Source organism: Sarcophilus harrisii, chromosome 5 (assembly GCF_902635505.1).
Source record: "Sarcophilus harrisii chromosome 5, mSarHar1.11, whole genome shotgun sequence".
Lineage (NCBI taxonomy): Eukaryota > Metazoa > Chordata > Mammalia > Dasyuromorphia > Dasyuridae > Sarcophilus > Sarcophilus harrisii.
The window spans coordinates 176,620,028-176,646,274 of NC_045430.1; the positions used below are offsets into that span (position 1 = coordinate 176,620,028).

Sequence of the window (26,247 nt, forward strand, 5' to 3'; positions counted from 1 at the left end):
GAGCATAATCTCAAGCAAGGGTAAAGGCATACAAATGAAGTAATTCTCACCTCTTCAAGGTTTCCAAGTCCTTTCTTCACAAAAAGGAAGAACTGCAAATATTATTCTCCCCCTTTTACAAATGAAGAAATTGGGGCTTCTAAATCTTAAGAAACCAAGAGATAAAATGGCATTCCAAGGTCACATAGAAAACGACAAAGATGGGATCTGAACCCAGGTACTGTCACTCCAGTCCTAATATTTTCCCCACCATACACAGTGCTGGAGTTCCAGCAGTTGCAACAGATAAGTGAACTCGGTAGCTAAGAACTAAGTTTGCAATTTACCTTGGTTGAGGTTGCCGGTCAAGGAGCTTTTGCAGGCTGTCTGGTTGTGGAGATGGAGTAGGAAAAGGAGGGACAACTAGAGATTGTGGCGCGAGGAAGAAGGCAATCTGGGAGTCAGGGAAACAGACACTGATACATCTCCTCCTATTTTGCCTTCAGGTGATGGCAGTAGCAAAGATTGAGAGCTATGGATCAGGGAGGGATGGGATTGGAGGAGGAAGGCCCTGAAGCAATCTCCTGGGGCTACAGCCTCTGGGTCTTTGCCACTCTTCTAGGCTGTCCCTGCAGGTTATGTTTTGCACAATCCCTGTGGTAGAGCCAGACAAATGCATTCAAAAATGCTTAACCTTTCTATTGAAATCTGATCAAGAAAAAATAGCTCTGAAAACCCAGACTCTACACGAAACTGGCTCCAGCCCCAAACTTATTACTCACGCTGGATGAGGAAAGCAAGGAGGTGTGATGTGCAGGAAGAGAAATTAGGAAAGCCGGGCTTTGGGCAGGCCGGTCACTTGCCTTTTTGGACCTGTTTTCCTCATTAGTGACTAGACATGAATAGATGATCTCATTTGTAGAATGACTAGATGTTTCTTTTCAGCTTGAACCTTCTGTAAGTCTCAGGGAAAACCTCTGAAAATGTAGGACACACCAAAAATACGACAGAAGTCTACTTTCGATCTATCCTTTTGCCACTTCAAAGTTTTCTTCCCACTTGTGCTGCTGACTTTCTCATCGAGTTTTTATGATTAGACCTGTTTCCTGATCTGTAAAATGGATTAAATCTTCATGGAGCCTACTCATCCTGGGATTTTTATGGCAAACTAAAATACTGACAAATGGATTAACATGCCCCTCGAAAAAGAGAGGACAATAAGTATCATCCAAAGAAATTAATCTCTAAAGGTAAAATTGCAGTTATCAGTGGGGATAAATTGAGGTTTAAGTCTTTCCTCTCCTTCTTTAGTTCATATCACATAAGAAAGTGTCTATTCCGCCCAATTGTAATGCAAGCTTCACTTAGCCATAAACATTAATTAAAGGGAGAGGCAAGCTTCCTTTACTCTCACTCAGAGCTTCCCCAACTAATCCCTGTGGAATTGTATTTGCCATCTCTGATAAGAAAGCTTGTGCCAAATCAATCAGTTTGTTCCAGAGTTAGAGCTTGCAGAGAGGGGGAAAAAAATCCATTTTTTTTTTTCTATTTTCAAAACAACTTCACTTTCTCCTCCTTCTCTTTCTGGTATGTTAAATGATTCAGAAACAGCTGAACTCTGAAAAACTGAAATTTGCACATGTCTAACCCTCCCTAAGGAAGGATCTCTCGGGCCCTGAAAAGAACATTTTAAAATAAAGACGTTCCAAGGGATTGAAAAATTGCTTATGAGCCCAGCACACTGTCTAAGGGAGAGGTTAGGATGACAGAGCAGACAGAAGAAATGCTGGGAGGACAATTTGCTCAAATAGCAACAGAGGAAATTCAAAGCTAATGTCTAGAGTTGCTGAATTCTTCCTCAGGCGACACTAAATTCTATAGATACTAAAATCCAAAGTCATCAAACTCAAGAATTGTTGGATCAATAGGCTAAATCTAAACTAGGCCAATTAAATTAGCTATTGAACGAATGCACTTCTTGATCCCAGAATTTTTTGGCCCCATAATTTACAAAACCAAAGCATTAGGGAGACTGGCCAATGTGAGACTCATCATAGGATTTAGACCTGACAGGGATCTTAAGAGGTCACCTAATATGTCTTAATTTTAAATATAGGGAATCTGAGGCCCAAACAAGTGTTGTCTGCCATCCCACCTAGCAACAATAATAATAATAATCAGTCGTTTCAGACTTGTTTCAGACTTTCTGACCCCATTTGGAGTTTTCTTGGCAAAGATAGGTGGTTTGTCACGTCTTTTTCAGCTCATTTTACAGATAGGGAAACTGAACCAAACAGGATTATGTGACATGCTCAGGGTCATGCAACTACTAAGGGTTTGACTCTGGATTTGAAATTGGTTCTTTCTGACCACTCCATCCACTCCACCACTTAGCTGCCCAGAAGTAATGATATCTAGAAATTTACAACTTTATGATTTGCAAAATGCTTTGCGGATATAATATCCAAATGGATATTATATCTCATTTTATCCTCACAGCAACCCCATGAGGTAGGTGCTATTATTATCTTCATTCTACAGACGAAGAAACTGAGGCAGAAGTTAAGCGACTAGTCCAACATCACACAGCGAGTGTTTTCTGAGGCCATATTCACAAGTCCATTGGAATTGTCTTGAATCACCGAACTGCTGAGAAGAACCAAGTCTATCATGGTCGATCATCATATAATCTTGCTATTGCTGTGTACAGTGTACTCCTGGTTCTGCTCATTTTACTTAGCATCAGGTCATGTCAGTCTCTCCAGGCCTCTCTGCTGGTCGTTTTCTTATAGAACAATAATATTCCATAATATTTATATACCATAACTTATGTAGCCATTCCCCAACTGATGGGCATCCAATTCCTCACCACTACAAAAAGAACTGCTACATTTTTAAGTAGTAACTTCTTAGGGAACATCATTACTGTCCTGCCACTAAGATGGACTTCAAGAGACCCTCAGTTTAAGAAACTGGATTAAGAAAGCCTCCTGACCCCGCCCCCAAAATTTAATGGGGAAGCTGGATTACAGAGTTGGGCCATATGATTTTAAGGAACCAGAACTCCTCTTTGTGCAGTTGTAGACATAGCCAAGCTCACTACAAAAGGATGTGCTTGTAAGCATTCTGAATTGCTCAGGATTTTATATATATATATATATATATATATATATATATATATATATATATATATATATATATATCTTTTTATTTACAAGTTATATGCATAGGTAATCTTACAGCTTTGACAATTGCCAAACTTTGTTCCTATCTTTTCCCTCCTTCCCCCTAACCCCTCCCCCAGATGGCAGGTTGACCAATACATGTTAAATATGTTAAAGTATAAATTAAATATAATATATATATAGATGTTCATAGTTATTTTGCTTTACAAAAAGAATCGGACTTTGAAATAGTGTACAATTAGCCTGTGAAGGAAATCAAAAACGCAGGCAGACAAAAATAGAGGGATTGGGAATTCTATGTAGTGGTTCATAGTCATCTCCCAGAGATCTTTCGCTGGGTGTAGGTGGTTCAATTCATTACTGCTCTATTGGAACTGATGTGGCTCATCTCATTGCTGAAGATGGGCACGTCCATCAGAATTGATCATCATATAGTATTGTTATTGAAGTATATAATGATCTCCTGGTCCTGCTCATTTCACTCAGCATCAGTTCGTTTAAGTCTCTCCAGGCCTTTCTGAAATCATCCTGCTGGTCATTTCTTACAGAACAATAATATTCCATAATATTCATATACCACAATTTATTCAGCCATTCTCCAATGGGCATTTACTCAGTTTCCAGTTTCTGGCCACTACAAAGAGGGTTGCTACGAACATTCGTGCAATATAGGTTCCTTTCTCTTCTTTAAGATCTCTTTGGGATATAAGCCCAGTAGTAACACTGCTGGATCATCAAAGGGTATGCACAGTTTGATAACTTTTTGTTGCTCAGGATTTTAAAAAAATTTTTATTTTAAGTTTTGAGTTCCAAATTCTATCCATCCCTCCCTTCTCTGTTCCCTGGGACTGTAAGCAATTAGATATGTTGTACATGTGCAATTATATAAAACATTTCCATATCAGCCATTTTGTATTGGAAGACTTAAAAAAGTGAAAATAGCATGTTTAAGTCTGTAATCAATTGACATCAGTTCTTTCTCTGGAAGCAGAAAGTATGCTTCACCATTAGTCCTTTGGGATTGTCTTGGATCACTGTATTGTTAAGAATGATTCCAGCTAAATCATTCAGTTTTTCATCCAACAATACTGCTGTTACAACATTCTCCTGGTTCTGTTTACTATGCATCAGTTCATGTAGCTCTTCCCAGGTTTTTCTGAAATTATATTGCTTGTCATTTCTTGTAACACTAATATTCCATTACAATCATATACCACAGTTTGCTTAGTCATACCCCAATTGATGGGCATCCCTTCAACTTCCAGTTCTTAGTCACCACAAAAAGAGCTACTAAAAATTTTTTTTCAAATAGATCCCTTTTTGGATGTCTTTGAGATAGTGTTATTACTGGATCAAAGGGTATGCAGTTTTATAGTCCTTTGGGCATAGTTCCAAACTGCTTTCCAGAATAGTTGGATCAGTTCCCAACTCAACAATTTTTTGTTTTCCCACATTCCCTCCAGCATCCAATATTGTCCTTTTTTGTGTGTGGGTGTGTGTGTGTGGGGTCATATTAGCTACTTTAATAGGATAAGGGGGTCAACAGTTAATTTGCATGTCTCTAATGAATGATTTGGAGTATTTTTTATATGACTATAGTTTTGATTTCTTTGTATGAAAACTGTTCCTATCCTTTGATAGGATTTCAACTGGGGATTAACTTTTAATTTTATAAATTAAACTCAGTTCTCAATATATTTGCACAATGAAACCTTTATCAGAAATATGTTGCAAAAAATTTCCCAATTTTCTGCTTCCTTTATAATTTTGGTTGCATTGATTTTATGGAAAAACTTTTTAATTTCATATAATCAAAATTATCCATTTTCCATTTTGTGATGCTCTATCTTCTTTGGTCCTTAATTCTTTACTTACCCGTAAATCTGACAGATAAAACAATTCCATGCTCTCTTAATCTGCTTATGGTATCACCTTTTATGTATAAATCATGTACTCACTTTGACCATATCTTGGTATACAGTGTGATGTTTTGCCATACTCTTTTCTAGTTTTTTCAGCAGCTAGGATCTTTTGAGTTTATCATATACTAGATTACTATGATGTAATTTGTGTGTAATCTATTCCACTGATCACGATTTTTTAGCCACTAAAAATTGTTTTGATAATTATCACTTTATAATAGTTTGAGATCTAGTACAGCTAGACAACCTTTCATAATTTTTTCATTAAGATTCTCTTGATATCCTTGAACTTTTGTTTTTCCAGATGAATTTTTCTCCAGCTCTATAAAATAATTTCTGGTAGTTTGATTAGTATGGCACAAATCAGGATATGTCAAGGTAGATCTCAAATTATTGAGGGGAAGAGGATTGGAGGGAAGAGGAGAAAGGAAGAAAAGGGCCTAAGTTGAGGGAAATGGATCTTATTTTGAATGGCTTTCATCTAACATGATTTTTTGTTGTTTTTTAGAGTCAGGAACCCAGAAAAGATTGGGACTTTCACTACTTGTGAGCTTTTCAAGCCAAAACTCCTGGATAATCAAGGAAAGCCCCAGAAGATAAACTTAGTCCAAGCTTAGGAATCTATTTCCTCCTTGGCTCCATAGGGATAAGCATGCACCAGGACCTTGCTAGGAAGGAAATGGGAGGCTAGTTACTGCTTCGACTCTCCCTTTTTGTGGTTCTGTTGTTCCCTGCAGGGAACCTTTCCCCCAGTCTTGCAGAAGTCTTCCCCTCTCACTCTTTTGAATGGACCAGACTGTTCTGTCTTCGAAGACTCTCTACATTCCTTTGCAATTGGGAGATAGACCGGGAATATCACATGGGAACTTGGCATTCCCCTTACACAATCCCCTGAATACAACCTCCTCCCACGTCCTACCTCTTACACAGAATTCCCTCTATTTTCTGCCTGTGTATGGAGTAGGCAATTGGAAGAAGGAAAAAAAGATGCAGTTCTTGTTAAAAATTGGTGTTAGCCTTTCCCCTGGTCACAGGCAAATCAAAATGTAGGAAACCCCCCCAAAACCCCAGAATTGGCAAAATGCAGTTGCTTTCTCATTCTCTAGTGGCAACTTCCCATCATAAAGGATTTGTAAATCCAACACCCTATGATCACATGAAGTCAAGTTGTGGTTCTGGTGAATGTTCCTGCAAGTTACAAGGTGACCATTTTTATACTAAGAGATCATCCAGGAGTTGCTGGCTACCAGTTCTTTGGATCTGTTCATTCGTCACAGGGAGAAGGGTTTACAGAGATCACATTATATTTGTATATAACACCCCCTGCATTTCTAAATTCACAAATATTTGCTGAAGAGCTATTTCTAATTGGATTCTAGTCTTGTTAGTAAATAAGCATTTATATTGGAGCTTTGCTGTGGTAGGAATTATACTATAGTCTGGGGATATAGAGAAAGGCAAAAATGATTCCTGCCCTCTTAAAAATACATTTAAATGGGGGAAACACATGCATACAAGATATATACAAAAGGGAGGCCATTTCAGAAAAGGGCTATTAGCAGGAGTGAGGGATGGGCAAGGTCCTCTGGAAAGAAGCCAGGAGGCAGAAGTGAGGTGGGAGAGCATTCTAGGAAGACAGAAAGTAAAAAGGCATAGGATAATTTTATGGGAGGAATGCAAAAAGAAACCTAGTGCTTCTGGATCAGTATAGTTCTGGAATTATCATGATCTGTGGACAGGACTAAGAAAGGTGGTTGGTTTTTAGTTACATGAAAAAATGCTATAAATCACTATTAGATTAAGATAAAATTAAGATAAATCTGAGGTACAATCTCACATCTCTGGCTAATATGACAGGAAATGATAAATGTTGGAGGGGATATGGGAAAACTAGGACATTAACACATTGTTGGTAGAGTTGTGAACTGATCCAAACATTCTGGAGAGCAATTTGGAACTACGCCCAAAAGACTATCAAATTGTGCATACCTTTTGATCCAGCAGTGTCTTTACTGGGCCTGTATCCCAGAGATCTTGAAGATTAAGGGACCCACGTGTACAAAAATGTTTGTCTTTTCATAGTGGCAAGAAACTGGAAACTGAGTGGATGCCCATCAATTGGAGAATGATTATGGCATATGAATGCTATGGAATACTACAAGAAACGATCAACAGGACAATTTTAGAAAACCCTGGAGAAACATGAACTGATGCTAAATGAACTGAGTAGAACCAAGAGATCACTGTACACAGCAATAATGAGATATGATCAATTCTGATGGCTGTGGCTCTTTTCACCGAGAAACAGGCCAGTTCCAATGGTCTTCAGATGTGGATCTGCTCTGTGGGTCCTAATGTATAATTTGTACCTTTTGGGGTTTTTTCCTTTTGATCAGATTTTTCATCTGCAACATTGTGTTAATGTTTAGAAGATTTGCATGTTTAACTTATATTGGATTACTTGCCGTCTAAGGGAGTGGGAAGGAGAAAAATACGTAATACAAGGTTTTCCAAGGATGGATGTTGAAAACTATCTTTGCATGTATTTTGAAAAATAAAAGGCTATTATTTAAAAAAAAAAAAAAAAAAAAAAAAAAAAAAGGCTGGACCAAAGTAGAGTTATGGTAAAGTCATGAGAAAGGCAGTGGGGAATGACCTGTAGTCAGAACAGTGGCAGCCAAGTTCTGTCCTGTGTGAACAGAAAGAAGATGAAATTTCCAAGAGGACTTGCCAATGCTCCAGCCAATGCCAGGAGTTTCCTGATTGTTTTATTGGACTATTTTTTTTTTTTTTTTTTTGAGGTGGGGAGACACAAACCATAGTCAACCAAATAGTCAATCAGTCCTTTAGGATCACAGACTGAGAGCTGAAAAGGGAGCTTGGGATGATCTGGTCCAGCCCTTTGACAGCTGAGGAATCCAAGGCCCAGAAGGTACTGACTAGTGGCAGTCAGGATTCAAACTGAGGACCTCTAAGTTAAGATCTAGTGAGCTTTGTGGCACATAAACACATTTCAAACCTGCTCCTGTTTCATTTTGGTTTTTAATTCACCTCTGAAGTGAAGCAGGCTTGCTCTCCTCCCCAGGGGCCCTGCTGGAGAAAGTGCCATGAGTGTTCCCCGGCTTTACACCCTGCTGGGCCTAATCACTATTGTTCCTGCAGTAACAGCAGGGGTGTTTGCTGGGGTTTTTAAATTATTATTATTTTCTGATTGAAAAGCAAGTCTCCATAACTCCCCAACAGCAAGAATGACATTGTAAAACTGTTCTGGGCTCCTGCCTCTATTTGAGGTTCAGTGTGGCGTGGAAAGTTTTCTACACCCTGGAATGGGAGTTGCAAGATTTTTTTCCCACAGTGACATCAAAAGGGAAAAAAAATCTCATTAAAAGGATGTTAAAAGGATTTTTTAATTAAGAGAAGCATGCTGGTGATGGGGTGTCAGCTTGAGGACACAAAGGCAGTGAGAAAAGAGAAAAGCAGAGAGGGACAGAGAGGAAAGGATAAAAGAAAAGGGGATTTCAGTGCCGGATTTTTAATCATCGAGTTCCTTGCAACTAAAGCCTCTAACACCAAGGACTCCATCACAGCCCTGCACAAGGGCTACAGGCCCTTTTGGTAGCAACAGGACCACTTAGCAACCTCTAGCTCCAAAAGCCATCAGACTGGGCTAAGTAAGGCCCACTATCCTAAAAGGTAAAAATGGAGACAAAATGGTTATGGTAAGAGAGGAACAAAGAATCCTAAAACCATTAATCCAGACAGAAGAGGCTTAGAGGAGGAATTAATGAGGGTGTGTGTGTGATTTTGTATCAAAGTAGCATGTGAATTATGAACTAGTTCAGTTCCTGGATAAACTGGGGGTAGAATTGGGGAGAGACAAGCTATTTTCCATTCATTGTCAGGAGATTGTCTGCTGAGAGACACACAGACCTGTCATGGAGAAACTCAAGAAGTGAAACACTATGAACCCACAAGCAGGCTGAAGATGACCCAAGCAAAAAAATTAGATAACCCTTACTGTAAAGAAAATCACATTTGTGAGTTGTATGGACACCCTCCCCCCAAGCACCCAAGCTGAAATCATGACCAACATGTTTTGAATACAATTAAAACACTCCAACTCTCTCATATTTCCAGAGTTTGCCCTTGAGATTTAGTCCTTGGCCTCTTATCCAAAGTCTGAATTCTTCCACCCCTTCTCCATGTTGCCAAGGTCACTTTAACAATTTCACTGGCTTCTGATGCCATAATTACTAGGTTTAAAATGGTTCTGAAAGCATGGTGTAGAGCAATGAATTGGATTCTCCAAAGGCTCTATTCTCAAAACACTTGGGTCCTGTTGCCCAGGGCTCCTCGGCTCTTTCCCTTGTCCCCACTTCCAGAAATGGAGATAAGTTGCCTCAGGTAAAGATGACTGAAGTAAAGATCATTCTGAAAAGTTACAATGAAATACTGAAAAACACCAAAATAAGTTATGAAGACACTCAAGGGAACTTCTTTAAAAACAAATAAAACTATTTAGACTATTTAGAGTTACACATCCTCACACAAACAATAGTAAGAAAGGGGGAACTGGGGGAAGTGCTCAAAAATGGGAAACATGATCTAAAAGAATTAAAATTTTTTTCAGCCCTACAAAGAAATCCTCCTTTTGTCCTTAGAATGAAGCTTAAAAAAAACCAAAACAATAATAGCACTTACATAGCATTAAAGATTAACAAAGACCTTTGCATTTATTACCTCCTTTATTCCTCATAACCACCTCAGGAACAAACTACTATTGTCATCTCTATTTTGCAGAGGAAGGGAATGGGACAGATGAGTACAGTGACTTGCCCTGTCAGTTAGTAACTAAGGCTGAGATTTCAACTCAGATCTTCCCAACTCTGATCAGGTACTTTATCTCCTACCCCATCTAGCTATCTGAGACAGAATAAGGACAACTTTTTCAATAGATATATTTTATTAACGTAGTACAAAGGGTTGCCACGAAGTAACTCATAAAAGGACAAGTCAGTTTGTCCTTTAGGGTGGTTTGCAGACTGGTTTCTAATCTGCTGCTACTGCCTACCCTAAGGCCTCATTCTCCATTTTTGTTATTTCTCCATTTTTAGCCCAACCACAGAAAGCTCTGGCTTGGAGATTGTTTTTCCCAGCTAATTGCTCTGACATAGTTAAACACTGAAATAGAATAATAATTATAAATAGTTCAATTGCAATTGTATCATTTAGCTTTTTTCTTCACTTTCTACACATCTACCATGTTGGCCTGAAAATAAAATTACAGTTATTCATTAGTTTGCACAGGATTTAACAGTGGGAGAAGGGGAGCACAGCAGTTTCCACAGCTCCCACCCCAGTCTGATCTGGCCATCAGACAGGTCAATAAAGGAAGTCCTTTGAGCTAGGAGGAGAAGGAGGAGGAGAGGGGTATCACAATCAATATAGACTTAATGGACTACTATATGCAAAGCACTATGCTAAGCACTGGCAAAGATATATATTTTAATTATAGGAAAGTGTCTGAAATCAGCTGACTTCTTCAAAGCATTTCATTTTTGAGTCATGTAGAATCCCATGTTGACAAGAAATGCAACAAGTTCTGGGCCAATGTAGGCAAGCAATGCAGAAAGCGCTTGTTTCCTGAGCAGAAGAGATTAGACAATGTATTTATGTGAGTATATATTCATGTTACGTAACCAAACTTCCTTCTTTGCTCTTGGGATAAAGGTTATCAACCACTCATTTTTAGCACCTTTTAGAGCACAAATATAGCCATTTCCTATTTTAGGGTTAATCATTTCCAGCAAAGGTAGCTATAAATTAAAATTCCCCAAAATGAACCCAACTTTCCCACTGACATTATAAAATAAAAACATATTAGCACGGAAAATGTTCTGATAGATTACAGTAAAAACTGAGCTTGTAAGAGGTTGATATGGTGGCTAAGTCTGAAGTATTCTGGGAAACAGGAATGCTTCCAGGGCATTTTCAAATATTTGTAGCACATTTTAAACTTACCATCATATTCTTTATCCTGTACCCCAGACCATTAGGTATTCCTACCATACTTCGAGATGCTGAAGATAATACAGTCCTCAAACTCTACTTCCCTCCTTCCCCTTTTGTGTGATGATCTACTCTATCTCAAGGGATACACATCTCCATGATCTGGGACAACCCATGGTAGCAAGTTGGTGCCTTATACAAGTTAGTGCCAATATACACTGAGAAGTTGTGGCATGTGGTAAATAACTGTGTCACAAGAAGAAGCATCTGAAGAGGGTAGGGAAAAGGAGCAGTTTTCAAAGGGCAAAGTAAACCTACTGGACCAGTGCATACACCTACAGATGAAGTTAGTCATACTCAGGGCAATCCTATACCCTTATATTGAGGGCATTGCTTTCAATTTTTCAGCCCTTCTGACTCTCATCTGGCCAGTTTTAGAAATTCGGTATACACAGATTGTGCAATCAGACACAAGGATATGATGGTTTATGAATAGCATGATGATATGTTATTTTAAAAACATCAAAAAATTTTTCTTGAGTCAGGATGCTTATCAAAATAGACATATTAAAGTCATCATAAGAAGGATTTTTTTACAATTGTTTCTACTCAAGAAACAAGAATAATATGGAACAATGAGATACCGCTCCATAGAACAATCTGGATATAAATATAAATGATTATCATCACAACATCTGACATTTCTTTCTGTGGATAGCAGACCTCAGATAGGAGAACTGTTGTCCAGAGTTGTACAGTTCAGAGCTAAGAACATGCCCCCCTTGGCAGTCCATCATCTCTTTCCTACAATGAAAAACACAAGACTACCAGACAGGATGTTCTGCAATGTAGCTAAGGAAGCAGGTATTTATGCCATTTGTTGCTAAGGTTAAGTGTCAAACCATTTGCACTTCTTTCCAAAAGGGGCTCCCTTTGGGGGTCCTGCTAGTATTTTCTGCTTGTACTGTTCGACCAGATGGTTGAATCGAATTTCTGACTTATTTCCCTTAGCCTTTTTCTTTGGCACCTACAGAAGAAAAAGAGCAAAAGGAAATTAGTGTGAAATCTCACCTTTATTTAGTCATCCAAAGGATGCAGTATTCAAAGCACTAGTTCACCAATAAGAAGTTATCCCAAGCTAAATTCAAGAAATCCCAGACAATCCTCAAAGAGAAGACCTCAAAAATCATCTCTGCCACTACTGATAAAAACAGGATCTTTGTGAGTATCCCACACCTAGGCTGAAAACCTAGAAACCTGAAGAAGATAGATGTGTGTGTCTGAGGCTCTGAGTCCCAGTTTAGACTGTTACTTCATCAATTTGACCATATCAGGTCAAAGCCTGACCCTGGTCTGAAGTAAAAACCCTTCCCAGAATCTGAACCCTCCCAAGAATCTGTAAAGAGGGAAGATTGTTAATGAGCCTGACAGGAGCCTAGTAACCCTTGGAATCATCACTAACTGTGGCATCTTCTCCCAGCTCACCCACCAGCACACAGACCTTTCTTATGGGAAGGAGGACTCAGAAAAGATGGCTGCATCTCAGCCATCTTTTACTAAGATAATAAGTGACAAGAATGTGCCTAAAGAAGGTGGGGCTTTCACATTGTTCTTACCTGCAAAGACATGGGGCGCCGCTTCTCCTGATTCTGATTTCTCATCTGGGCCTTTGGCTTTTTAGGTGGAAGAGGGTTAACCTTGCCTTTGTCCCGCATTCTGAAATCAGAGAGTCAAACATTCATTGTGGATCACTACTCGGGGGCCACATGGGCCAAGAATCTCTCTTACAGCCAGGCAGGCTGTAACAATGCATTTCAGACTTATAGTAGGGAGAACTTATTTTTAAAATGACACTAGAGCAGGGCATTCTGATATCCAGCCTTTGTATCCTTGTTCAACAAAACTAACCACATTTCAGCCAAACTTCAAAATCTTCATATATCAATCCACATTCATTCATTCCACAAATGCTCACTAAGTACCTACTGTACATGGATATGACAGCACTGTATGGTATCCGTGATACTATGTATTATAGAAAACCTCCTTAAAATCATCTCCTCCCAAAGTGCCCTTCACTAACTTAAGAAAAAATCCAGGTAGACAAGTCTCAGCAAATATTAAAGGCCCCTTTAGAAAGTAAGATGTTCTATGGGGTTTCTCTACATTCAGTCATGAACCAGACAAGAAACAGATGAAGCCTTGCCCTCAAAGGTCACATGCTTACAATACACTTCCCTTGAACAAAGTCTGACAATGGCATGTATACTATTGCAAAGATGGATTCTTTGGTCTCTCCAAACAAGATTTTGTTGTTCAGTTGTTTTACAATTATACCTGAATTCCTGTGACCCCAATGGGGGTTTTCTTTGACAAAGATCCTGGAGTGTTTGGCATTTCCTTCTGTAACTCATTTTACAGATGAGGAAACTGAGGCAGACAGGATTAAGTGACTTGCCCAGGTTCATACAGCTAGGAAGTGTTTTGAGGCCAGATTTTAATTCATCATGAAGATGTCTTCCTAACTCCAGTTCTAGAACTCTATCCAGTGTTATCACCTAGCTGCCTTCCAAACAAGAAATCTCTCTATAAAAAGGACAACAGCTGACTCCTCACTACTGTAAAACAAGGTCTGACTAGAAGCATCTTCTTGCCCTCCCGCCCACTCACTGCTGTCCCAAGCTTCCTCCCACCTTATTTTTGGCCCTCGATGTGAGGGGAACAGCAACACTTTTCTCCGTTTCTTCCCATCTGGTAGCTCTATATGCTCCACTTCTGCCTTGGTCTGGAATCCTGCCCATGAACCTGTAGTCACTTTTGGCGGCTTCAGGGGAGGTTTGCTTGAGCCCTGTATCTGACTCTGAGCTGCCTTATGCTTCTGGAACTTCACAGGTGGTTGCTGCTGGTCTTTTGGAGGCTCCTCAATTACAGGTTTTGCTTTCATTTTCTGCTGCATAAACCAAGAGTTCACAGTGAATTTCCCATGTCGTTTCTCAATGAAAACTGATGGTTAACAAGTCTCAACAGAATATATGGGTTTCATGTGAAGAGCAGAATCCGAAGGGGAAAAAAAGGCAATATACTTTGCTTTCCCAAAACCTATGAGGATCAAAGAAAAAACTATAATGGGCAGTTTGACATGTACTACAATTGTCACAAAGGGTCAAAAGAGAGGACACACACAGTCTCTCCACTTCTGAAAAGGATGAAAAGGAAAGAAAATACTCAGGATCTAAAAAAGCAAGAAAATTCAGAAATGCTTCTAAAGCAATAACAATAATATTTTTAGACAAGAATTGCACATTTACTTTTTATAAAGTACCAAAACAGTACCAAAACACTTAACAATCCCAGGTTTTCCATGCCAGGACTACTGTCCTACTTAAATTTCACACATAAATGATCTGGAGCCCAAAAGTATGCTGAATAGGCAAATTAATATGATAAGAAATAACCATAAATGCAAAAGTTAAAATAAAAACAATATTTTCCATGTGCGGATATATATGTGTGTGTGTGTGTACAGATATATATTAGAATTGTATTATTAAAACTACAATGTATTATATATTGTATAGTAAACTAAAGGGCAATGAAAATTCAGAGAATAGAGAGAAAATATTTAATATGAAATTCCATTCTTAGCTTTAACATCTATCCTGATTAAAAGTTTAATTAGTAACAATATTAACCTAGAGTTTTTTCTCTCTTTTGTACCTTTTCCCCTTCCTCTAAGTATGGTGCAGTTTGACCTAGCATGTGGTAAAAGTAAAATGACCAAGAGAAGAAATAGCAGGAAGAAAAAGAATCTGAAAATTTTATAAATTGATAATCCCTGAATAATTAAGAATTAAAGCTAAGCCTCTGAAATAATAAGAGACACACACTCTAGGACTTGGTAAAACAAACAACATAGAGTATTTTTAATAGTCACTAAAACATGTACCAGATTTCGCTGGGCCCTTCGATCCTTCACCTTTAGTTTCCTTCGATCTTCCAAAGAGAACTCTACTATTGGTCTCTGTATAAGGGAAAGAGAGAAAAGCTTTAAACAAATATCTTAATTTATGGGTACAGTGGGTCATGTATGTATGCAGTCCAAGCCAGGGCCTGCTATTTACTTACTTCACACAGTAGTAAGCTTTATTGATTCTGCAGGCAACTTGTTCAAATGACAATTCCCCTTTTGGCCTACCCTCTGATTTCATGTCCTTAACTATTTCCATCTCTCTATTCTAACACAAAGAGAAAATGAACACCAAGAGGTCCAGACCGGGTCATCTTTCCACAAGACGCCCCTCACCTTCTGAGGGCCAAAGATCTCTGGGTTGTTGTTGATTTGACGAAGGGCTGCTAGTGCGTGATCATGCTCTTCAAACTCCACAAAAGCGTAACCCAAGGACTGACCCTTCACATTCCCATGTGCACCTTTAAGGTCTCGCATCACTCGACACTGGTAATCAAGGGAAAGAACAATGGTGATTGGACAGAAAGAAAAAGACATCTTTCCTGTCCTCAAGGTTTTTGATATGGATGGCTCTAACAAGATCAACTAAGTTCTCTGACAACTTGAACAACAAAACAATCTCCCCCGAGTCAATATCAACCTAACAGAGCACTTTGCTAGGCACATACAAAATGAGTGAAACATATAGTAGTTCCCTTACCTCTAGGAACTTAAATCCCAAAAATATATATCAACATGAAAAACACATTTATACACAAAAGGAAAAAAAAGATAATTAGGTTACAAAAAGAAATAAACTGTCGCTAGCTAACTGGCTCAGTAGATTGAGCGTTAGACCTGGAGCCAGGAATGGTCACCATGTTCCACAAGGTCATGAAGAGTCGGATACAACTGAACAACAACATTTCAAAAATAGGTAGTCATTTCTTTCACTAGCACCCTACACCAAAGCTTTCAAAGAGCTGATGATCGATATCAACACTACTGACAAAAAGGTAATCCAGCTCATCACCAAGCTGGCCAAAAATTTTTTGGCTGTAGCCATTTAAGACCATCTATTAAAATGAAAGAGTGGCAATAGTCTGCATTAGAAGAAAGAGTATCCACACTGATGAAATTACAGACTGTTGAAATGTTAAAGTGAAATATAAACTTGGTCAACTTCAGTAGTTATATATTTGATGAGGAGAAATCTGTAGGAGTATATGTAGCCTTATATCTCTTTCCTTTGAAGAAGGGATGTTGCCTTCTGATTTGAACAGGAAGGGCATTCCTGGTATAGGAAGAATACAAAGAGCATAAAGACACAGAAAGAGAGAGAAAACTCAATATGGCTCAGAGTTCAGGTTTTTTTCTGTTCAAAATCTGTTAATCCACACCTAGTTTTTTGGATAATAGTATGCAAATAATACCAAGTAATAGCCAAAAAATGGAAAGGACTAAGACATCAGGACACTAAGATGCTGATTTCAGTATAAAACAATTATTTGATGAGGACCTATGTCCCTAACATTGTGTAAAGCCCCATTGGGGTTTTTAAAGTGCAAGTCACTGACTTCAAGAATCTTACAATCTTGATGAAGAGACAAGATTTACACAAGATTACAATTAAATAACAGTACAAATCAATAAATAATAATATGTCAATATCAAAGAGTACTGAATTCAAAGTATCAACACTGGATTTCACAATATTAACTATATGGCTATGGACAAGACACACAAACTTTCAGTCGTTTCACAGAATTATCTAAGACTCCAAGTACAAAAAGGTTGATGATCAGTGATTTCATATGTGAAACCCGGTAGGATCAAAATTCAGCATGTAATAAGGAACAAATGACATTTTTGTAAAGTGCTTTGTAAATCTTAAATCACATAAATATCAATTGTTATTATCTCAATATTTACTAAATTAAAAATGTATTAATCATATACTTTATATCCGGCAGACAGTCAATAATATTAGTTGTTAAGGATAATAAAATAAATTTGTAGTGATGGATTTAGCTATCCCTTCCCAGAAAGCCCATCTTGTGACTCAAGAGCACTTTATAAAATATTAGGTCAGGGATAGGAATGTAGTGTGAAAACAAAAAACAGAGGAAAGCTACCTGATCAATGCTGGGATTCAATCTCCAAACCTGTCTGCATCAGAGCACACAGTGCTTGACCAACTGAGTCACAGATGATGGCAAAGACCACACACACACACACACACACACACACACACACACTCTTCTCTGAAAAAGAAGGAGAAAAAAGGAGAAAAAGAATGCCCTCTCACCTCCTTCAAGCGTATACCCCTTCCGCCTCCAACTGCAGTCAGCACCAACCTCCTGAGCCGTTTGTCATCCACTGCTTTCGGGAGATTGTGGAGACACAGCCGGGTCTTGGAGACAAAGATGTTCTGATCCTTCAGCTTCTTATGTTTGAGAAGCTCAAACTGCAAGAACAATGAACAACAAACTGGTAGACTCAAGCTTAAGAGTAGACTTAGAATTATGACAAGGAAAGAGAATATTAATAATAACGAGGGTAGCTACTGAGAGTCATCATGCTGCACAATACTTTACATTTTTCATTTGATTTTCACAAGAGCCCTGTGAGGGAGGCAACACAATTATGTTACAGGTGAAGAACACAGAGGTGAGGTAAAATGAGACAAAATGAGAAAGAATCCAAGGTCACACAGATAATAAGTAGCAGAGCCAGGACTCAAAACCAAATTTGAAATCCTGGTTCCAAATATGCTATCTTGTCCATTACACAACAGTTGCCTTCTAAAGGCAGAGAATCCTGTCATCTAATGATTGTATTTATTTATATGTGTCCATACTTCCATATATATAGATAGATATAGATATAGATATATAGATATGTATGTGTGCATGTGTATATATAGATATAGATATATACACACATATATGTTAGATACATTTATGTGTGTGTGTGTGTGTGTGTGTGTGTGTGTAAATTGGAAAAGGCTGGTCATAATACAGTCTCATATGACCTGATAAAGGAGTGAAAATATCTGGGGCATTTCTTTGTTACACCAGCTGATTTGTTCTGAAAGTACAACATATCTTCTGGGATGAGATCTTAAAAAAGAAATTCAACTCTGCCATCTTGAGGCAAAGGAATGTCTATGTCTATAATCATGTATGGCCATTTGACTACACAAAATATAGTCTATTTAAATGAGGTCCTAATTTCATATATTTGCTCATTATTTTTTGCTTTATTAATTTAGGCTCATGATACTGTATCTGTACCAAACTAAGCTGGCTAGAGTTGTGTCTTTTTTTAAAGTAAATTTTACTGAACATATGGTTGTGGTGGAATATTATTCTGCTGAAAATTATTCTATAAGAAATCATGAAGGGGATGGTTTCAGAAAAACTTGGGAAAATTTGGGTGAACTATTGCAAAGTGAAGCTAGAAGAATCAATGCTTAAATAACTTATATAATATTATATAATGAATTTAGAATGATTTACGAACACTGATCAACACAGTGAACAACTATAATTTCAAAGGATTCATGATGAAACATTTTATTTACCTCCAGATAGAAAGGTGATAGAGTAGATTACACATACTTTATTTCCTTGCTCATTTTTTGGACATAATGGAATTTGTTTTATAGAATTTTTTATTTTATTTACCTCCAGATAGAAAGGTGATAGAGTAGATTACACATACTTTATTTCCTTGCTCATTTTTTGGACATAATGGAATTGTTTTATAGAATTTTTTATTTTATTTACCTCCAGATAGAAAGGTGATAGAGTAGATTACACATACTTTATTTCCTTGCTCATTTTTTGGACATAATGGAATTTGTTTTATAGAATTTTTTATAAATATATATATGTAATGGGTTTTATTTTTCTTGGGTTCTCAATGGGTGAGGAAAAAATGTGGAAATGAAAATAAGTCAAATTGAATTTCAGAAAATACACGTTAAGAGTAAAGATTATAGCCCTCTCCCAAGTTCCTATTATCTACCTCCAGTTGTATGCTTGACTTCTCAAACTGTATGTGTCACAGGCATTACAAATTCAACATGTCCAAAATATAACTTTATATCCCAAACTCACCCTTATTTTAAACTTCCCAATTTCTCTCAAGGGCAATCCTAGTTTCCCAACATCCCAGGTTTACAATCTTGGTGTTATCCTCAATTCTTCACTCTTCTTAACCAGACACATTTAATTAGTTATCAAATCTTGTACCTACTGCCAGACTAGTTCCATCTTTCTCTCCTCACATGGTCTCCACTCTAATTCAGGCTCTTGTCTTTCACCTCTAGACTACCCTCTGACCCATGTTTCATGTCGCTCAAATCCATCCTCCACTCAGCTGCTCAAGTGACTTTCCTTAAACATAGTTCTGACCATGTCATAATTTTCCTACTAAATAAATGGCAGTAGCTTCTACTGTATAATCACAAAATTTCAAAGCTAAAAAGGACCTTATTGGCTATATACTGTTCAACCCAATGCTGAAAGAAATCCAACACCTACATAACTGACAAATCACCCAAGCACTGCATGAAGAGTCCAGAGAGAACAAAAGCTACTACCTCTGAAAGCAGCTACTGTACTTTTAACCAGCTCTAAATATTAGAAAGTTTTTGCTGATACCGAGCCTACATTTGCCTATTTACCCACTTCTACCTACTGTTTTTGGCTTTGCTTTCTAGGGCTAAACAGAACATGCCCTATTCTCTCTTTCATATGATAGCCCTTCAAATACTAACAGCTGTCATATCTCTCAGAGAATTATCTTTTCTAGAGCGAGATATCCCCAGTTCTTCAAGCAATTCTCTTTATGATATGAATTCAAAAGGCTCTTGACCATCTTTATTGTTGACCTCCAAACTTTGGTGTGCCCAAAAATATTCTAAATGTAGTCTAATGGGATACAGTTTGATTAGCACCTCTTACTCCTAAAAGAGCCCGCTTCTCTGAATTCAGCCCAAAATAGAATTAGCTCTTTTGGCTGCCAGATCACTGACTCACGAGTGTGCATTCTACTAAAACCCCCAGATCTTTGTGAGATGAGCTAACTATACCTTCTCATTTCGAACTTGGTGAAATTAATATTTTTACTCAATACTCTATCCATTTTATTAATTTATTTTGCGGGAGGCAAGTGGGGTTAAGTGACTTGCCCAGGGTCACACAGCTAAGAAGTGTTACATGTCTGAAAACAGATTTGAACTCAGGTCCTTTTGACTTTAGGACTAGTACTCTATCCACTGTGCTACCTAGCTGCCCCCTCAATACTTTATCCAGATTGATTTTTCAACTTTTAATATTCAGATTATTAGCATACTGGCATCTTTTTTTTTGGATGCTAGCCACTTTCCAGTGTGCCTTTAGGATGAAATATCAATTCCTTGAAAGCTGAGTTTTTAAAGTTCTTCACAACCTGGTCCCGGCCTGCCTTTCCAACCTTGTCATACATTACTCCCTTCCAATATTCCACAGTCCTGGCAAACTTGCTGGATCTCATACACTCTGTATATAAATACTTGTTTTTCCCTTCCCATGTTTCTGCACTGATTGTCCCCCATTGCCTAAAATATACTTCTCACCTCCACCTCTTAGAATCTCATTTCCCTTACACAAAGTCAGCTCAAATATCACCTTCTGCTACCCCAATTATTAGTTACCTCCCCACCTAAACTTCTTTTGCACATTACATATGTACATGGCTTGCTAAAAAAGCAAGAGCTTAATAAATGCTTATTAAGTAATACAGGACTTGGTCAAACTTGCTCAATTAAGTAAATAACCTCTACAACCTCTTAAATCATATAATCTCATGAGCAATTAAAAAAATCCAGTCACATTCTATGGCCTAATAGCCAATACAGGGTGATGAGAGTGATATGGAGTCTATTCACTCCAGAGAAAAGGAAATGAAGAAAAAAAAAGATATCATTTCTGCCCATGTATACTCCACTCATCCTCCAAATGTCCTAATGTTCAAAAAGAGGAAGAAGTTGGATATTTCAAACTATAAGCCTACAATATAAATTCCTGATAAAACTCTAGAATGAGTTATTAAAGGGAGGGAGTATAAACACTTAGAAAGGGAAAACAAGACCATCAGAAATTAGCATGAGCTCCTAAAGAACAAGTCATGCCAAATTATGTCAATTTTTTGATAAGGTTACTAGACTATATGTCGAGATTATAATGAATACAATATATCTTGATTTCAGCAGAACACAGCATAATAAGAGTGTGCTGGTAAATGTCTAACAACCAAGAAAGAAAGAAAAAATGGGCAACAACACACTTTTAAGCTTAATCTGCATTATTAAAATTTTCCTATCATTTTTTATGTCTAGATGGATGATCAATAAAATAAATCAAGCCCTGATTTGTGACATTTGCCCATTTTTGAGGTTTAAATGTTCAGTGAAATTTTCATCATCAGCTCCAATGAACAAGTATGAGATGGCTCCAACACACCACTGAAATACTGCCCAGGATATCTTTGTAGGCAAAATGGAAAGCCACAAGATGAACACAAGTATAGTTGGTTAGTAAGAAGAACACTAGATCTGGAGTCAAGAGGCATGGTTCAAATGCTACTTTTATGTACTATAGAATTCATTCTTCCTACTCAACTTCTACCAAATTTTACTATTTATATTGAGAGCAACATAATACTAGTTACCTAGGTTCATTATATCAGAATTAAACCTCAACTCCTCACATTCTCTTACCCCCCATATTCAAACAGTTACAAACTCATGCCATTTTGGTGATGACTGAATATTATGCTTCCAAAAACCCACATCTTCCAAATAATTTTCCTTAATGACTCCAGCACAAACTGATGTCTACCTTCTCTAATTCCTTTTGTACTTATCTGTATTACATGATAAGAATCTGTATGTATATACATACATATTTACAGATGTATATGTATATATGCTCTCTGTACTACACAATTCAGTACTTTATTATATCCATTATTATATCCAGACTGACTCTAATGATTCACCATAGTAAAGAAATGACCCTGGGTTTTTGAAGGGTATGTAAAGAACAATCAGATCCTAGGATAGCTATCAGGTAATGAACTTTTCTAGACAAAGCAGCCTGTGGAGATCACACAATTAAGATAAAACCACATAACTGTGACCTACATTAGTAGAGACAAAAGATACACCAATGAAATCCCAAACATTTGAGATGCCCCATAATGCTGATATCTGTAATATGTAAATAAAATATTTGTCCTATTAATTGGTTCTCATGTATGCTTTAATCCAAAATAGAGGTCAGCCCCTTGTATTCAGAAACTGCCTTATACTCACAGTTTAATCCCTAATGTGCCAAGTACAAAGTAAGCACTTAGATACTTTCTGACTGCCACCACCTAAAAGCTGGCCTGGTTCTGGATATACTTACCCGTTCTCTCTTGGTAATATCAGCAACACTTAAACCTTCTGCAGCTTTCGTCCCAGCACGGATCACTACAAAAAAGAAAGCAAAAGGCCAGGGGAATCACCAAGGGATTCTCTGAGCAATTAGAGGAATGTATTCTGAATGATGCAAACTGCATTCAAGACCCAGAGGGCTGGGCTGGTCAGGACACAGCAGTCAGCGTAGAAGGAGCCTACAATTCTCTGAACTCAGAACTGCACTTAAATCTAAAATACTGAACATTCTGTTTTTACAAAGGGGTTGAACATATAAGGAAAATTTTAGATTGGAGAGGCGTGAAGTGCTCAACAATTTGAATTGCCCAAATATCTACATAGCAAATTTCTCCAACCCCTGGTATGAAATTATCATCCAAAGAGTAAGAGAGACTCATTCAATTAAGTTAAAATCAACTACAAGGGCTTTCCATGTGCAAATTGTTGTGATAAACTCTGGGAATTCAAAGGTAAAAATGAAAGCAACCTCCATGCCCAAGGAGCTTATATTATAAAGGAAGAATATATGACATATACAAATAAATTTGTGGCCAGTTTTCATTGACTTTTGAAACAGATAAAGAAAAGCCATCCATGCAGATGTCCAAATATGGAGAGCTAACAAGAACAAATCATATTTAAAGAAAAGAGGATAAAATTTGCTACAAAGTTCAAACCATGGCTTTGTAGAACATGGCATTGAAAATGGCTCTGGATTTTTCTGAGTGCTCCATGATTTTGTTTGTGGTGATCTGCTGTCAGGGATCTAGTTTTTTGGCTGGCTGGAGACAACTTTCCATTACTTTTGTAATGAAAAGCAGTAGAGTTCAAGGCAAAAATACCAGAAGCTTAAGGGGTCAAGTCCTGCCAGTGACACACAGTTGCTGTGTGACTGCAAGAAAGACAAAAATTCTAAATGCCCTCAGGAAACTAAGGAAATTCTCTGAGACCTGAAGTTATAATTGAATCTGCTGATCTGCATCAGAAGACAGAGTTTCACACTAAGAGATTCGCTAAACTGATAATATTAAAGGTTTAGATTAAAAACAATAAAAAAGGGAAGAATCAAGAATCCAAAAACAATAATATTTAGCAACTGGTTCAAAACTAATCCCACGCCAAACCTTTTAGCAGAAATAGTGACCAGAAATTAAGATTTCTGATCTCAATTTCCTCCTCCCTCTTTATACCTGTCCACTCTCTGGTGAAATATTTAAATGCAGACAGGCAAAGATACAAGCATCTGATTTTTCTACAGCTTAGAAAGTCATTTCCTCACTAATCAAAACTGATTATCTGCATAGCTAGAACAACATATAACAGATGCTCAATAATGGTTTTTCAATTGAATAATATGAAGGTCACAGGATTTAGAATCTGAAAGAAATATTAGAAGTCACATATAGTACCATACGAACATCTTCAGGTAATATAGTTTTGGGTTTTAATGCAAACTTTTGCCCAAAATACATTATTGCTGAATCTTTTCTGAGACATGAGAATGAAGCTGTGATCTGAGAGCCCAGTACAGAAATGGCATTCTCCTGGACCATGGAGCTATATACAGTAACTCCCATTACTCACAGCCTTCTCTGGCCAGATAGAGGTTCCGGGTTCCTGTTTGCTTCTTTACATTCTTGGTTCGCAATTTTTCAGCTTCATCCCGGGTCACAGCCAAGTCCACCTTAAGCTTCCGGCCATCCAGCTTTAGCCCTCCATCCTACAATAAAATATGTCCTCTATCTCTTAAGCTAAGCAGGTAGACACAGACAAATAGGAAGAAGTGATTAAGCATTTAATAAACACTATAGTGAAAGGGTAATCCAAATCTTTCTGTCTGAAATGCAAATTCAGTATATTCTGGTCTGGTGGTAACAAGGTGTACCTTTTGATGTGTACTAGACTAAGAGCTATTGATAAATACAGCCTTGTAAATAGCAAATCACTACTTACTACTATGTCTGAATATAATTCCTAGCTATCTGAATGGTCCAGAAGGCAGAATAAAATTGGTAAGGCTATTGTATACTGAATTGGTAAGGATATTGTCAACTGGTGAATACTTAATACCATAGGCAAGGCTACTATAAGAATAAATAAAGATACACTTTATTAAAGAGAAGAGAATCATGGTGATACAAAATAACAGATAATTTAAAAACCATTCAGCTTTGGGAATACCATCAGAAACAATCCCTGGTATCAGTTCCTTTCTGCTGATGGAAGATTCTGGTAGGAATAACACATCCTCCTAGAGTGGATGGTCTGCCTTTATTCATGCCATCTTCCAAATTTGAAAATGAATCCTTTGCTTCTCCCTTTGATTCCAGTGTTGTGAAGTACCATGAAATCTTTACTACCTCTCTCAAATACAAGTGAATTCTCTCTTCAAATTCCTCATAACATTTGCCTAGACAATATTGTATTATAATTAACTCTGTATCTGTTTTAGCCTGTCCTTCTCCACTCCATGAGACTGTGAGTCTCTTGAATCCCTCTTATTACACATTTTGAGGTCCAGACTTGTGATTTCATCTATGTACATGTGGAAACTCTCACCATGGATGAAGATCAGCAAGTTATCTGTGACCTATTCGAACATTGCATGGATACCAGAAGTCACACAGTGGCTGCACTTGCCCTGATCCTGCCTGGCCCTCTATCTACTACACCTCAATGCCCAACAAATCTTTGCTGAATTAAACTTGTATATAATCAAGAGTTGATAATAATCAAAAGTGGCTGCCCTATCAGATTTTGCCTTGGAAATCACTATGGCAACTATGGTCAAGAAGCACTATGGTCAAGAAAAATGTCTTACCTCAGTCTCTGCAGAAGCTGCTGCAAGACAAGCCTGAGCTGCTTCCTGAGTCATGAATTGGGCGAATGCACAACCTGGGGAGAAACAGAAACGAAACATTGTCTAGTCAAGATGTCAAGTCCAATACATTGTGTAGGCTGATGTGAAATGAGCTAATGATGCTCCTTCTGCCTATCCCCTTAGAGAGTTCTGATCTTTGTCCCATATTTCCTTCTTTGCTCCGTGTTCAAGTCTGTTTTCTTCAACAAGAGATCTACTTTTCAATATTGCCAAGGGTAAAGAGGGTAGGCAAATAGCCTGGGGAACAGAAATAAGGGCTACCCACTTTATTCCCAGCTTTTTGATGCCACAGAAAGTATTGTCATGAACATTCTTGTATATGTAGAAAACTTTCTGTCTTTAGCCTCCTTGGAATATATGCCCACAAGAAGACTGATAGGTCAAAGGGTATATAGAATAGTTTAATATTTTTGGGGGAATAATTCTAAGTGTTTTTTCAGGATTCATAAATTCTAAGTGTTTTTTCAGGATTCATAAATATTAATTCCAACATTCTAAAAGAATGAGATTAATGGGCCACTTAGCAACTACCCCCTTCGAAGTCAGAAGACGTCAGAAAAACTTTAGATCACAGTAATGACTGAATATAGGCATTCTGCTATGTAAATTAGTATTCCCTTCACTTATGTTCAACTATCTTTTTCAGTGAATAAATGACTAAAAAGACATTTATTAAATAATTAATACAAGCAAAGCATTTATAGAGCACAGAGCACACACAAAAAAGCAAAACAACATCTGCTCTCAAGAAGCTCACATGCTAACAGGGAAAGACAACAGAGAGAAAGGCTCAGTTTCAAGTCAGATGAGAAAGCCACAAAGCTGAGAGAAGGCAGAAACAAGAATTTCTTAAG

General features: G+C 37.7%; 1 protein-coding gene across 5 annotated transcripts in view; it reads right to left on the reverse strand.

Annotated features, from left to right (window-relative positions):
* Positions 1–10,033: 10,033 nt before the first annotated feature.
* RBM28 (RNA binding motif protein 28) overlaps positions 10,034–26,247 on the reverse strand; it is a 47,132-nt gene continuing 30,918 nt past the window's right edge. The window contains exons 12-20 of one of the 5 annotated variants that reach the window (XM_031939008.1): positions 25,334–25,407; positions 24,097–24,232; positions 22,502–22,566; positions 17,350–17,508; positions 15,399–15,548; positions 15,042–15,116; positions 13,789–14,042; positions 12,712–12,811; positions 10,034–12,122 (exon numbers count right to left, since the gene is read on the reverse strand). In XM_031939008.1, coding sequence (XP_031794868.1) covers positions 11,985–12,122; positions 12,712–12,811; positions 13,789–14,042; positions 15,042–15,116; positions 15,399–15,548; positions 17,350–17,508; positions 22,502–22,566; positions 24,097–24,232; positions 25,334–25,407 — 1,151 coding nt within the window. In that variant the 3' untranslated portion in view covers positions 10,034–11,984. Of the gene's footprint in view, positions 12,123–12,711; positions 12,812–13,788; positions 14,195–15,041; positions 15,117–15,398; positions 15,549–17,349; positions 17,509–22,501; positions 22,567–24,096; positions 24,233–25,333; positions 25,408–26,247 lie in introns of those variants that run through there. The other 4 variants (XM_031939007.1, XM_031939010.1, XM_031939009.1 and 1 more) reach the window with 4 other exon arrangements.